The 15404-nt window shown below is 49.9% G+C and overlaps 2 protein-coding genes across 2 annotated transcripts; one reads left to right on the top strand and one right to left on the bottom strand.

Moving 5' to 3' along the window:
* Positions 1-533: 533 nt before the first annotated feature.
* Positions 534-1427, bottom strand: AAFC00_006155 (mitochondrial 54S ribosomal protein bL21m; the record flags this gene model as incomplete). Its single annotated transcript, XM_069346065.1, has 1 exon — positions 534-1427. One exon carries the CDS (start codon positions 1425-1427, stop codon positions 534-536), a length of 894 nt encoding a protein of 297 aa, XP_069197275.1.
* Positions 1428-1765: 338 nt separating this feature from the next.
* On the top strand, positions 1766-2618 carry AAFC00_006154 (uncharacterized protein; the record flags this gene model as incomplete). The annotated part of the gene is made up of 2 exons (XM_069346064.1): positions 1766-2388; positions 2456-2618. The coding sequence occupies 2 exons, from the start codon at positions 1766-1768 to the stop codon at positions 2616-2618; spliced, it is 786 nt and encodes a 261-aa protein (XP_069197274.1).
* Between the last annotated feature and the right edge of the window lie 12786 nt (positions 2619-15404).

Here is a 15404-nt window from a genome sequence, read left to right as displayed (position 1 = left end):
CTACGATAATCGATGGTTAACTTAAGCATAATTATTCTGAGCCGAATTCGACAATTGTTCGGCCACTGGTTTCCAAGGAGAACCCTGATTAATCTGCAATGCAATGTGATCCGTGAAATTGTTTCCATTTTCATGTCATTTTTCATGTGTCAGATGCCATGCATGCTGTGGTCTTGTTCTGATGCACGCTTCCAGTGGTACATACGAGTGACAGCCATGAGGTCATGGATTCCAAGACCCAGCCAAGTCACAGTAGTCAGAGTGATAGTAAGGAAGACAAGCGGGATCTTTCTTCATGGTCTTTGTATCTTCATAGTTGATGAAAAGTCCAGGAGGCATACAGACATTGGGGATTGTGGATCCCATGAAGGCAGATCAAAGCAGCGGGGGAAAAAGAATAGTACATGAATAATGATACAGCCCCCCTCCTCTCAGAGGCGTCTATGCATGAAAAAGCCAGCTCGGCACTTGAGATGGAAATAGCGCAAGGTAGACCACCACTACGCTGACAAAGAGCAAACAGCAAAGAAAAGCTAGTTGCTCTCAGTCTCGTCTGCGCTCTTGATGTCGACCTGCTGGATCCTCAGAACGGTATACCTGTGCTTGGACTTGACAGTCTTTGTCCTGCGCTGTCTGCGCTTGGTCTTCTCCTTGATCCTCATGGGCTCGGCCTCGACGCCCATGACGACGGCGCGGCAGACGAACAATCGATCATCCAGATAAGTGGTCTTGCCTTTGGCCTGATGCGGCACAAAGTGGTCGACCTCAACTCCGTCGGCGCCCAGACTCGCAGAGGGCTTGTCGCCGGGCATGACTCTGCTGTGGCTAGCCAAGAAGCTGCCGGGGGTGGGATCGATGACCAGAGTGGTGCTGGCGGTGGGGCTGCGCGAGTTGGGGGTTGATGCGGCGGCCTTGAGGGTGAAGTCGCGGGAACCGATCGAGGTGGCGCGGTTCAGGCGGAGAATGTCGCCCGGGTTGACGCCCTGCATCAGGAATGGCAGACGCACTGTGTCGCCGGCGGTGACGAGGTATGGACGGTCGTAGATATGCGCGGTGATGTAGTGCGGGCCTTGAGCGCGGAGTGCTGGTAGGAGTTCTCTGACGCTCGGGCCGAGGACAGGAGCGGTCTGTGAGGGTGTGGGAAGCGGCGACGGTGATGATGGTGATGCTGGTGATGCTGGTGATGATGACGATGATGGCGAATGCGATGACAGTGGTGATGTGGTCTTGACCCTGGTCGTGGTCGTGGTCGTGTCAGGAGAAGTCTTGGTGGCCGAGTTGACGAGGACGTCGGGGGCATTGGATGCGTCTGTCGTGTGCGAGACGGTGCTGAGATTGGCGGCAAAGGGCAGCAGGAAGGTGGGCGGCAGCGTCCATGACTTGTCGAGGCAGGCGCGCTTGATGTGACGGGAGAGTAGCGAAGCCATTGTGGATGCAATAAATGTCCAGCAGTACAGCAGCACAGCAGTACAGCAGTGGTCCAGCGGAATCTCCGAGACTTTTGGATGATTACATTGATTGAATGGAAGAAAGTCGGTCGTTGTCGGTGCCAAGCCCCGACTCTCCTCTGAACTCTGCCAAGACTTCACCTCCCGCTTTGGGACTTCTGAAACTTTCGCCGCCTGCCTCGACCGCTTTTTTCCCTCGAACAACGAAACAAGAGAGACGAGGTCAATCACCCAGCCACTCTTTCTTCACCGCAAACAACACCAATACAAAAACCAACCAAAACCCCGGGTCCTCCACCCGCCATCAACCGCCCAGCATGCCTCAGAATGAGTACATGGAGCGCTTCACCAAGCAGCACGGCCGCCGCTTCGACCACGAAGAGCGCAAGCGCAAGAGAATCGCCCGTGAAGGCCATGAACAGAGCAAGAATGCACAGAACCTGCGCGGCCTGAGAGCCAAGCTGTACCAACAAAAACGCCACAAGGAGAAGATCCAGATGAAGAAGCAGATCAAGGCCCACGAGGAGCGCAACGTCAGGAGCAACGAGCCCGCCGAGCCCTCCAACACCCCTCTGCCTGCCTACCTGCTCGACCGCTCGCAGGAGCAGAATGCAAAGGCTCTGTCCTCGGCCATCAAGAACAAGCGTAACGAGAAGGCCGCCAAGTTCTCCGTGCCCCTGCCTAAAGTCAGAGGTATCTCCGAGGAGGAGATGTTCAAGGTCGTCAAGACGGGAAAGAAGACGGCCAAGAAGAGCTGGAAGAGAATGATCACCAAGCCTACCTTCGTCGGCCCGGACTTTACGAGAAGACCTGTCAAGTACGAGCGCTTCATCAGGCCCATGGGTCTGCGCTACAAGAAGGCCAACGTGACACATCCCGAGCTCGGCGTCACTGTGCAGCTGCCCATCATTTCCGTCAAGAAGAACCCCCAGAACCCCATGTAAGTCTCTTCTCTCACCTCCCTCTTCTCTTAAACACCCCAGCACTGACATCTTGTCCCCACAAAGGTACACCCAGCTCGGCGTCCTGACAAAGGGCACCATCATCGAAGTCAACGTCTCCGAACTCGGCCTCGTGACCGCCGGCGGCAAAGTCGTCTGGGGCAGATGGGCCCAGATCACAAACAACTGCGAGAACGACGGATGCGTCAACGCCGTCTTGCTCGTTTGATTTTTCTGCTCTTTTTTCGCTTTCTGACTAGAAGAGATGCATTGACATCTGGGAATATGGCATTGGCATTGGGCGTATTTCGGAGTTCTTCTGGCTGGAGTTCATGTGGTGGTATGACTGAGGTGCGGAAAAAGAATCGGCATCATCGCTTTGTGTTTCTTACCTCAATAGTCGTGCAAAGGGCTTGTGTGTTTGAGAAGATGAGATTGACAAGGAAGCGTCATATATTCTTCTTTTTTCGGTAAAATAGACAAGAAACAGAAAGCGCCAGAGAGCAGCGCCTTTCGTTTTTTACAACCGTTGAGCAAAAAAGGGAAATAGGAACCGAGGGGGGCTCATCAACTAGGATTAAAATCAGAACGATACCAAATGAATTGAACACCATCAAGTGGGACTTGCATCCACCCGACCATACAACTCTTTCCTCTTGATTTCAAGTTGCGCTAAACAAATATAAACTACAGAAACAGGGAAATCTCTTGGCTCTCTCACAACAAAGTAAAGAGGTTCGTAGCCAGCACCGACGAACAGGTGGATCTCTCAAAGCGCTGGCCGGTCCTCCTCTTGCCAGACCCTTGCTCTTGTCTGCGTCACATCTCGGTTTGCAAGAAACGACTGTCTTTCCACCACTGACCCTCTGCTCTATGTCATGGGAATGACTGAATCGTCAATGAAAAGAGTGTGTGCTTGTGTGAATCAAGTCTGTGGAAAAGAGTGTCTCTCCTCCACTGTCCCTCTGCTCTCCAAGTATTGGGGGTCAAAAGACTATGTTTCCATCCACTATCCCTCATCTGTCTCGAAAAGGAAATATATATATGAATGTAAGAATGAAAAGAAAATGAAAAGTCTACACCAGTCCCTGCTCCTCTGCTCTCCACATGTACATGAAAGTCGTTCCAGCACGGGTCCCTGCTCGCGATCCAATATACACGAATGTTATCCTCCACTATAGCCCCAGTCTCGTCAAACTATAGAGACAGCAAAGTACGCTGACCATACAAACACCTTGTCACGCCTGTATTCAGAGGTGGTGGCGGGAAAAGAATCGCTGATGAGAATGTGTAGGAAGTAGAATGTCAACGAAGAAAAGGAAACCCAAAATCAAATGGTCACCAACACCAACGCCAAAGAGGAACCCTAGGGTGAGAGAGAATGATAGGTCGACAGAGGTACATAGGGCTCAGAGAGGCATAGGGAAGAGGCATAGGGAAGAGGCATAGGGAAGAGGCATAGGGAAGAGGCATAGGGAAGAGGCATAGGGAAGAGGCATAGGGAAGAGGCATAGGGAAGAAGGATAGGGCAGGGAGTGATGTAGAGAAGCAACGTGCATAGGGCAGAGTGATACAGGGAAAAAAGTACGACAGAGAAGGAGGATGCACAGGGAGGAGAGTGACGTAGGGACAAGAGAGACATGGGTTCGAGAGTAATGTAGGTAGGGAAGAAAAAGAAAGAAACCCAAAACAAATGAAAGAAAAGAAAGAACAACAGAATCTCTACCACTCACCTGATCCTGCTCATGCCACACTCGCAACCACCTCAACCAAGAGTCTCCTGTACCTCCGCGACCCTTCCTTCCCAACTTGCTACATAATTTCCTGTATAGCTGTTTACAAACTCCTTTGGCGGCCTTGGCCATCTTCCTGACCGATCGGTCAACATCGTGAGGTTGTTGTGGGACCGGAGTCCCGCCAATGGATCTCGAGTATACAGATGACGCCGTATACATGGATATGAGGTCGTAGACATCCTGGTCATAGAATGGGGGAGGGGGGCAGCGGGGAGGACAACGAGAAGGCATGTTGGATGCACGCCGCAAGCGACAACACCATACGCAGGGATTGGGCTGTGTTCTTCGACGCGATTGTGGGTCTGATGGCGAACGGCTTAGTTCAGTCAGGCATTCGCGGCCACCCTAGTCGCCTTAAGTTTGAATCTGAGGAGAAACCATTCACGGGGGGACACAACATCGTCAGCAAGTCAGTCTTCAAGAAACAGGCAGACTACATCATCAGCAAGGGCACCTTTACTCAGGTCACCGGCATCCCTGAATCGTACTGGCGTGTCTTCGACGAACAGGGAAGACACCCGAAGGACAACGAGACCATCGAGGATTTGGAAGAATACTGGAACGAACAGCCTACAGGCAAGGCTAGGCAGACCCTTGCGATGTGGATGGGCTGGGACGTGATGGGGAAATGAAGTGCTAGTGATAGGAATACGAAATGGACGTGATGTGATAATGAGACGGGGATGAGAGATCAATGAATTTACACTTTCCTCGATCTTGTTGATCGTGTTGTCGTCGATGGTAATGATGCTGATGTTGCTGCCAATCTGTATGTCCGAGTCAGTGATGTTGGTGTCAACGATGTTATGACATGTTATGGGGGTACGAGTAGGTATGGTACTGCAGGAGAGAGGGCAGGAGTGATGAGAGCGTAAGATGTGTAGGTGAAGGTGCAAGAGCTTGAGGTGGAGGTAGTCAACGATCCGTGAAGCTGTGTGAAGACGCGAGCGACAACAACAACAGCAGCGACAGCGACAGAGACAGTGACAGTGAGGATGGAGAGGTAAGAGGACATTGACAGTGCAGTGTAGATTGTAGAGCAGGTCGACATTGACATGCCAGAGTGGCTAACGTACCTTGGCCGCGTAGAAAATAATTCGTGAGTAATGTGTGAGAGAGAAAGACAGGAAAAGCCCGACGCCCAGGTATGTCTACATTTTACTTGTGATGAAGCAGCTGCTTTTTTGACTTCTTGCCGACATTGCTTTCCAAACTGGAGAACCTCGGTCCACAGGTGATGTGATGGGTATGAGCGGTATGTGGTTCAGCGGTATGCCTATTGCCGACATGCCGCGAGTAAAAGGGTTAGCGACGGCGAGGTCGAGGAATTGGAAGACTCATAGCGCTGTGCCTCTTTGGGGGTGTGAATACAGTGAGAGCAGCTGCCGAGGTCTGATGACGATGGAGTTTCAGAATTGTTGAAGTGAGTCTCTGGTAACACTCTTACATTTACTACACGTAGTGCGAGCATGTATACATAAGCGGCTCTATATTGTGCTAGGTCTACTTTTGGCAAGAATCATGTCCAGAAAATTCGACGTCATGTCATGTATGTCGGAAGCATACCTTATTGCGTTGATATCGTTATATTCGGATATGTATAGCTCGAGTCGATAGCAACAACAACGACGACGACGACTCATTACACATATATTGAGGGAGGCTCATAGTCACAAGAACATTGAACATGGGTGGGAAGAATATCACGACTCTGTGCTGTATCGTGTCCAGGACAAGCAGAACCTTACGTAGTCAAGCTACAGATGATATAGCAGTCAATGGCTCCTCGGCACTATACTTGAACAGGAATAGTAATATGTATACAACTAATGAACCCGGTGATTCCACAATCTATCTTGTTCGGGTTATGCTGGAGACTGCTGTGCAAGGCAAAGCGGACATATACTGTGGTCCCAGAATTGTAGTCACTTGTGTCCGAGTAGTTACGACCTTGAAGACACATTGGTCTTCTATATCATTGCTTCATGATCGTGTCCACCTGCAGATACTGCCACATCATGGCCAAGTGGATGTTCGCTCACGCAACGATCCATACACACATTATCCACTTTGTGCTGTCTTCCCAACACACAGCGCTTACATTGCCGTACCAAACTCGTTCAGTTCCAGAAGCGGCCCTTTCAATCATTCTATATACCACCAAAAAAACAGAACCGTGGAATTCCTCATCACAATGCTGCTCTATAGGAATTCTAGTGTGCGTGGTAGTCCTCGAAATAGGGGTAACCTGGGAACAAGGCACAGACCACACGACAATTCAGGGCTCAGGTATAGCAGGTTTCGGTGCTGCGATTTGTCGAGTCCAGGTGGACCAGGCGGGTTTCAGATGCGTCATAAACCGAATCTGAAGCTGGGTTGTGCCAGCTAGTTAAACACAACGCTGTAGCTTTGCTGCGGTATATCTCACGGATCTTCTCTATGTTGATAGATTCTCAAATGCAGCTAGAAGATGATCACTGTGTCGTACTCATAGCTCACTGAAGCGTATGAATAGGTTGCTCAACCAAGTAGCCTACCATCGCTCTGCCCCATGTCCACGCCGTTTCACGCCTCGTCATTCGTACTTGCCATAGTACTGACCTCTGAAAAATTTCATCTACAGCCCACAATCTCTCAGGGCCTTCTTACCTACGATCGTCACCCCTCCAAGGAGTCAGACCGGACACCCTTCGAACTCGCCAAAACAAAGAAAAGCATTCGCTTCCAGCCATCCGTAGATCTATCTCTTCGATCTCCATCTGGAACGAATTATCTATAATTCTCTTGCACTCATGTAATCCTAGTCCACAAATCTCACCTCTTGTATAAGCCAAAGGCAAGATCTTGCGCACTCACTCGGCGAAATAAAGGCAGCCATGAATTCCAGCCATCCATAGAGCCGTCTCTCGAGTCTCCATACCATATCCATACTCTGCTCTACGATAAGAATGCTCCTCCGCGATACATGCCCCGCGTGATGAAAATACTTTGCTTTACGATACATACCCGACCCGGCGAAAGCAAGCCTCCAGACACAAACCTCTGCGTCCGGACGAGTACTTGGCCCTCGGGGCGCAGTCTCTACCAGCGTAGTTCGGCCGAATAATCTATATGTGTCGCGTCGCTATTCCGCGTGAAAGAAGGCGGTCACGAGTTTGTGATATCCTTATCTTTGTCGCGGGACCTCGAATATCGAATTAGTCGAATACTCTGATATTTTCATATGAAGTGATGCACGTGGTTCTGCAATGGAGGAGCTCTATTCAAGCTGTTGTTCTCGATCAACTGATCTAGCTTCGCTATAGTATATAGACGTGTTCAAACATTGACTTGTCAAAAGTGGCGCCCAAGGGTGGAAATGATCCATGAAACAAAATCAATTAGACGAATAATCAGTGAAATAACTATCTAAATACATACAAGGATCACTCGGCTCTCCCACAATCGAGTGTGGAAGGTTCGTAGTCAGCACCAACGTACAGGTGGATCCCATTGCTGACCGTCCTCCTCTTATCAACGAAAGTCCAAGATCATACCCAGAAGAGCCCAAAGCAGACACGAAAAGTGCCCCCACCGAGCCCTGAAGATACGACGAGTATCCTCCCTCTTGATATCCCTACCCATCATGACCCTCCGAATGCAGCAAGATCAGGTAAGAGTCCATCCAATCGCCCATCCTGCCACAAAAAAAAAAAGAACAAAGCTATGTACTTATAAGACCACCACCAAAATTGCCAAGGTACCAATACCGTTGCTTCAGCTGCCACATCCACAAGGCGTGATACCCGGGTCCCAATGACAGGCAAGTCAACAAAAGAAAAACGCTCGATAACCGAGGACCTTACTGCCCAGAGACCACCCATTTTTTGCCTCCACAATTTTGTTACCATGTTTACAAGTTTTTTTGTACGAGGCTCGAGTCGCGGATACTGAGGCTTGCTTCTCCCCACAAAAAGGATTGCACAAATGCAGCAAAGCGTCTTCACCGGTCATCTTGCCCAATATCTTTCTGATTGTGAAAAGAAAATGAAAAGAAAAAAGGAGAAGAAAACAATGGACAACACCGACAAAGGAAACCCAAGCCTGTTGTTGCTGCACTCCAAGTCCAAATACTCATGTCTGCCTGAAGATGTTAGTAAGGGGTGAATAGAGCAGGTGATGAGGAGAAGAGAAGACTTACTATTCGATGCAAGGCACCTAACCCAACCACAGCGAGCCCCATCCACCACTCCAAGCACCCTCACTGCCGGCTACGAAGTCACGGGAGATGTCATAGTGAATGTTGAAAAGAGAGAAGAGAATGAGTGACAGCCCTGACCGCGCAGCCAAACGATCGAAGCCAACCGGTCTTCCCAAAAGTCAAACGAAGGAGTGGGATGCACAGTCAAAATCACCAAGAAGAAAGCACACTCACAGAGACTCAAAGAGAGAAGAGATGCAGGTGCCACCGGAGAAGAACCTGCGATCTTTTGGACGAGTCCGAGGAACGAGGGGTGGCCGTGGGATGCGAGAGAGCTGGTAAGGCCGGATCCCAGCACGTGCCTTCCATTCTGCCTTCATGGCGGACCGAAGATTGCTCTCGGTATGCCGCCTTGGGATCCTTGACGGCGGAAGCACACCAGTCTGTGATGCGGCATCGAGAGATGATGGTGCATCGATGCAGTGCCTGTCCTCTGGGTCGAGGAAGAGACCGAAAGTTGCGAGCTGCTTGCGAAGCTCCACTTTGCTGTCGCCAGCCTCAGCGTCATCCTCAGCGTAATCCATAGCCTCCGAGGCAGCAGGAGTGACCTGGTCTGACGGCTCAAGGGGCTGGATAACCAGCGCCTTGAGGAGAGAAGCCGACAAGCTGCAACGAGATGTGAGCATAATGTACCAGAAGCAGAGGCATGGAACACTCACCAAGAAAAGGACTCCTCCGGCAGTGGGAGCGTGGCCTCCACCATGGGCTCCGGCGAAGCGGAGATGACCAGAGCCTTGAGAAAGGAGCCGGACAGACTGGTCGAGAAATCAGCAAGGCGCGTCAAAGAGCAAGGCAAAGGCAGAGATGACATACCCAGAAAAGCTTTCCCCAGCAAGCATTGAGCCTTGCTCCAAACAAAGCTCGGTACCTGCCACAAGATCGACCCAGGTGGAGATCTCAAGGGCTTTGGCGTCTCCGACACAAGAACCGAACGGCTTCACGGTCTCGTCGGTGGTGAGCTCAGCAGGCTCCATGAGCGCTGCAGGCTCGGCAACCTCTGCAGGTTCCAGAACCACGTCTGGACACAAGTCAGCTATGGACATACGATGGGGCAAAGGATAGGAGGGCAGAGGACAGGATGGCAGAGGACAGAAGGCAGGCAAATGAGACGCTGACTTACCCTTCTCCACCGGCTCAGGTGCCGGTCGAACCATTTTGGCTGCCGCAGCAGCTTGGTTCTGAGCTGCAATAGCAACTCGTGAAACCAGAGGCTGTCTGGGAGCCTCCTTGGGTGCCTGTGAAGGCTTTCCAACGCAAGCAATGCGAGTGGCAGCTCGCTTTGCAGAGGTCTGTATTGAGAAAATCAGTATTGAGATCAATGAGAAGAAGAGGAAGAAGAGTAGATAGATGAATGAAATAAAACTTACTTTGGTGGCCTTCAGGTAGCCAGGGACCTTCTTCACCGCGGCCTTCGAAGCTTTGGCAAGCTTCTTGACCTTGGCGATGGCTCGAGGGATCCTCGAGCCCTTGACATCGGAAGCCTTGCGGCTACTGATGATGGTGGTGGTGGTGTTGTTGTTGTTGTTTTTGTTTTTGTTGTTGTTTGAGCCTTGGACGGCCCGGACAGGGATGCGAGAGGGCAGCATCTGAGGCTGCGGAGCAACGGAGTAGTTGGTGAGGTAAGGCATTTTAGAAAAAATACCTTTGAGAGTAATGGAAGTTTTGAGTGTTTTGGATAACGTGATACCGAGTGACGAATAGAATTCTATTGAGAGAATACATCAGCCATGAGAATGGTGATTGAGAACGAAGAGAGTGGATGAAGAGAGTGGATGAAGAGAGTGGATGAAGAGAGTGGAGGAAGAGAATGGATGAAGAGAAAGGATGAAGAGAGTGGATGAAGAGAGTGGAGGAAGAGAATGGATGAAGAGAAAGGATGAAGAGAGTGGATGAAGAGAGTGGAGGAAGAGAATGGATGAAGAGAAAGGATGAAGAGAGTGGATGAAGAGAGTGGATGAAGAGAATGGATGAAGAGAAAGGATGAAGAGAGTGGATGAAGAGAGTGGATGAAGAGAGTGGAGGAAGAGAGTGGATGATGACAGGAGATGATGAAGGTGGCAGATGATGGTGAAGGTCGAGGGATGGATGATGAGTATGAGGGAAGATGAGGGTAGATGGGGATGAGGAGGACGGGTTCACGCGTCAACGTGCAAAAACAACCGCCATGATCGACAGCAACAACAAGACGCGACGGGAGCGACAGCGACTTGAAGCGACTTGTCAAGGCAGGTAGATGAGATGCAAGAGGTAGCGTGTGTAGAAGGCATGTGGATGTATGGGTGTAGGATATGCATGTGTGGAAAGAGGATGTTTTGTTTTTCTTTTGCTGATGAATCTGAAAATGTGACAGGAGATGTGCTTTCTTTCTTTCTGGAGGCAAATGGGCATGTGCATGTGCAGGAAGGACAGGACGTGTGATCAGCTGCAGTGGTAGTGCATGTGTAGAGGTAGCATGAGTGCGTGAGGGAGGACAAGTCGCGAGGCAACGACACAACAACAGAGGCAGAAAAGACGCGTCTCAAAGGACGACGACCGCACTGCATGAGAGTATGTGCGCTGACAAGGACGAAGAGGTGCAGAGAGATGCAGTGCATGTGCTGAGCAGGTTTGTGGCAAGGTGGCGGCGAAAAATGGGTGCGGGACTTACTGTGTAAATGCCGCGTGGTTGAGGAGAGAAAGGAGGAAGAAGAGAAGGAGAATTTGAATATATATGGGTTTGCGAGATCGCGGACTCGACGACAACAACAACAACAACAACAACAACTTGAACAGGTTAGCTGCGGTAGACGGAGTCGGAGTTTGAGCGATGCGCGACACAGGATACAGGCTTTGGAACCGAGTGGGACGTACGGAAGCGGCGCCTTGTGCAGGAGTGAGGAAACAATTTTGGGATGGAGTTGGGATATATATTCCGAGATGTGGCGAGTATTATGTGCTGAGTTCCATTGAGAGTATCCTACAGTTGATCGAGTGGTGTTGCGATTCATCTTCGGGCGTCGCGAGGCTGGAATTCCGTTGCGCCACAGTAACTTTCAGCAACGGTCCTTGCACGACTTGAATTGGTTAGAAGGCACCCTTGGCTTTTGTCGGAGGTCCGGCGACCAACCAGCATCGATTCACTCATCCATACGCCAGGAGCCTGTCATAATTCGTACGCAGCGACGTCGGGCGACGGCGTCGGTCAGAGCTGGCAGAGGCGAAGGGTCGTGCGGCGTAAGGAGAAAGTGTATTCAGGGCAGCGACGACGACGACGACGATATGCTGAGTCCGCTGCAATCATCGTTACTCTTGAGCATGATGCCAGATCATATATTGTCGAGAGTGTGCGATAAGATGCATGTCATCCGTAAATTGGGGTTGTATACCAGGACGTCAAGATGATGTAGAGATGGGTTGGCGCCATAGTGGTCCGTGTTGACGAGTAGTCGGGAGTGCCAGGTCCTCAGGTATCCTTCTCTTTTAGATCGAAATGGTGGTGCATGTTGTGATGTTTTGAAATCTGTGAAAGCATGACATGGTAGAAGTGGTCGATGTATTGAGGTAGCTTCAATACGAGAGTGTGGCCCTGACTGAATTTGGGTAGGTAGACGAAAGCGCAATGGACATGATCGAAAAATGAAAAAGCAAGACAAACGCAGAGCAAAGCAAAAAACCATACCCTGAGCAAACAAAGACTGCAAGAAAGCAATTGACAAAACCTACAATGTAAGGCTAGGTAGTCATGAATATCAATGGAAACATACCTTATCAATTCAAGCATCTCTTTGGCAACGCAACGGGTAATCCAAGTCGCGCCTTCCCTCTCGTCTTCTCTGAACGCCACAACGAAGCAGAACTACCACTATACTTTACAGCGATGATAGCACCTACGACCGTCTCAAGGTATCTCAAGGGGTCTCAATACATACTTCCACCAGCTCCATGCATTATCGCCTTCGCGAGCGTACCCGACGGTGGTTACCACCACCATGTCAGATCGTCATCACCACTAGCGACAGCGACAGCAACGGTATCCTTGGCAAAATTGAGGAGCAAAGTGTACAGCCAACCTCAAAACACCACACCAAGAGTTCAGGCAGCCATAATTCCCATCTCAAAAACCCAAGAAGGCATGATCAGAAGACATCAGACGTACAGGAATTCCATCGCACGAAGACGTGAGGTCAAAAGAGTGTTTTTTGACATTTGACAGGAAACCGTCTTGCATTAGCGTGGCGCTACAGCCCACGTGGGTCTGCGGCAGATTAGGTTCCATGGTTTCATTGTTTCATTGTCTCACGATACTGGTTGTGCTGATCTGACTAGCACTGCAGTAACGTGTTCACGATGTTGTCCGTAGACGATATCCTGATGCGAACAATGCTTGATTATTGACAGTGTTGCGCCAAGGTAATGCGATAATGGCTACAGAAGTATAATTGCATGAGATGCAAGGTGCATCTTATTCGCGTATCCAGCAATTCTCTTGCGATTGCAGGCAAAATAATTGCCCTGCTCAATAGTTTAGGCAATGGTGACTCCTATACTGCATGTCTGTCAGATCTAGCGATATGATCATAGGGTGTACCGAGAGTAAATGCAAGACAATCGCCCAAGTCCGCGCGGCGCGACGGCAACACTGTCCACGGCTTCGGATATTACTACCACAGCCGCCCAGGCTCTTGTTCTATTATAAACCCTCCGTGCCGAAGATCATGACACAAATATCATACAGTCTTCCACTTCCGCTATTTGGTATCTCCAAGATTATATCATATTGTGCCCTGATCCAATAAATCTCGTAATCGTCGCGTACTCGAGAATTGACGCCAGTTGCGCTCTGCGTATAACCGCTCTGACTAGTGATATAACTCTAAAGTACCAGTCTACCTCCAACAGTATTCCTACACCTCCCATTGGGAAGCGCTTGAAGTTATCCACTTTTCCATTTGTATCAGAGACAGCATCTACAAGCAAGGTGTAAATACGAAAAGTGAAGGAATAAATAATCATGTATGAATGGATCCGTGCGCAAGTCAAGAAGCAGGAGGGCAACACTGTCCCCTCTCTCTCCAATCATACATTCGTCCCACGCCTTTCGTTTCTTTGACTATCGAGGACTTAGTTGATTGTCTGTATATGTTACATGGTTTCAATTCAAATTAGTATAGAGCAGTCTTTATATTTCCTGTAGATTTGTTTCTTGTATGTATATTTTCGTAGTTGGATTGTGTGATGGCATCGCTGTGCGTTCAGTAAACAAACGACATCAACGTGACTCTTTTGTCATTGTTCCACGTACTGCAGCAAATCATTTTTCAAATCACCTCATACAACAGATAGCGTGGCAGCTTTACGACTTATGTTCATTTTATTCATCAAGTTATCCAATGCGAAAAACCATTCCTTTCTCAAATATCCCTTTCTCCAAAAAGTGTTCCTCAGCAGACTGAAGGTAATACAACCCCGACCAGCATTTTACACACCACACCAGATATCCTTGTCGGCAAACAGCGCCCATATCTTCTCCTCTTCAGACAAGGCTTTATCGTCCAATTTGTTCAGCAGTGCGTTGATGGCATTTTCGGTATCATCTTCACTCTCCATATCAAGTAGAGTGATGGACTGGTCTCCCTGGCTTGACATCTCTAAAGCGGGTAAAGATGGCGAAGACTCAGTATCACTGCTGCTGTCTTCCAGTTCGGGACACTCAGACAGACCAGGGAGCTTATCCCGATACTCCGAGGTCCTGGCTGCAGCAGCCTTCGAATCCACGAGCTGTTGCAGCATTCTCGCGGGAGGTATAGGAAGGGTAGAGGCGGGGGGAGCAGGAGGGCACCACGAGGCATAGCACTTCTCGGGCCGAGTAGGTTCATTGAGCTTCATAAAGCTCTTGTCGAGGGATGTCAATGCCTTGCTTCTCTGCCTGGGTGTCTGAGGCAGCGGTTCTGGCGGCTCGCTGTCGATGGTCACAGCCGGGACCTGTTGTAATGGGCCGGGGGAAGTGACAGGGAGAGCGTCGAAAGGGAGGGGCCCGGCTCTGTCGATGTCGTGCATTATCTTTGCGAAAGTAATTGTAACCTCGTCGGGGAGGTCTTCGAGTTGAAGAGCCTGAGAAGGCGAGAATCCTGCGGGGATGTAGATCGGCATTTTGGAGAAATGGTTCGTTTATGCTGGTTAGGGGAGCCTTGTGAGTATGGTGTAGATCGAGGCAGGATGATGGAGAGCTATGTCTTCTCGGTCCAAATGAGTTGCTCCAGAAGAGTATGGGGGTTCCTCAAATGCTCAAGATGAGGCAGGCGGCCTCTGGGATTGACTTTAGAGTGTATTGGTGCAGTCACGATAGAACTTTGTTCTCGGATGCTGTGATCAATGTGAGTGCAGAGTGAATGCAGAGTAAGCTGATACCGAGAGTAACACTGATGCCGCAGCAGCATCTTATACACGTCCTGGAAGTTAGTTGTGGAAGTTTTTAAGGGAAGCTTATTGCAGCCGCTCTCTGCGGTTTGTTGCAACCTGGATCGACCTTGGTCATTTCAGGCTGTCCACGCAGAGTCATAGGGAGTACCGGATCTACCAGGATAGCTGGCTGAATAGCGATAGAGCGAGGATTCTCATCCCGTGAGTGATGAGAAAGGATGCCGGCAAAGGAAGGGCGATGGATTGCGAGTATATCGAGTCAGTCCATGCAAAGACCGCAGCATACCGCAACAGTAGCCTGCTTGAAGAACCTACATGTCTTGCTAGGGTGATAGCGGTGGATGGTTGAGTTGCGATTGTACAGTAGATGTCGTGAGTAAGTCCAAGCATCGGTGGCGGTGATGGCTATGCTTGTCAAGGACTAGCATTTCGTGTGGGCTCCCAGCCAAGGCTGCGAGTTGACAAAGTGTTGTAAAACATACTGTTGCATGAATATGTGTCCGATGTCTTGGGAGGAAAGATGGGTTATCGCGCGGCGGATGCGTGATACTTTGTATGGTACATTGGGACATTGACAGGA

The sequence above is a fragment of the Neodothiora populina genome (genome assembly GCF_041146345.1).
Source record: "Neodothiora populina strain CPC 39397 chromosome Unknown canker_contig_7, whole genome shotgun sequence".
NCBI classification, from domain to species: domain Eukaryota; kingdom Fungi; phylum Ascomycota; class Dothideomycetes; order Dothideales; family Dothioraceae; genus Neodothiora; species Neodothiora populina.
This window is presented reverse-complemented; position numbering and strand designations above follow the sequence as displayed.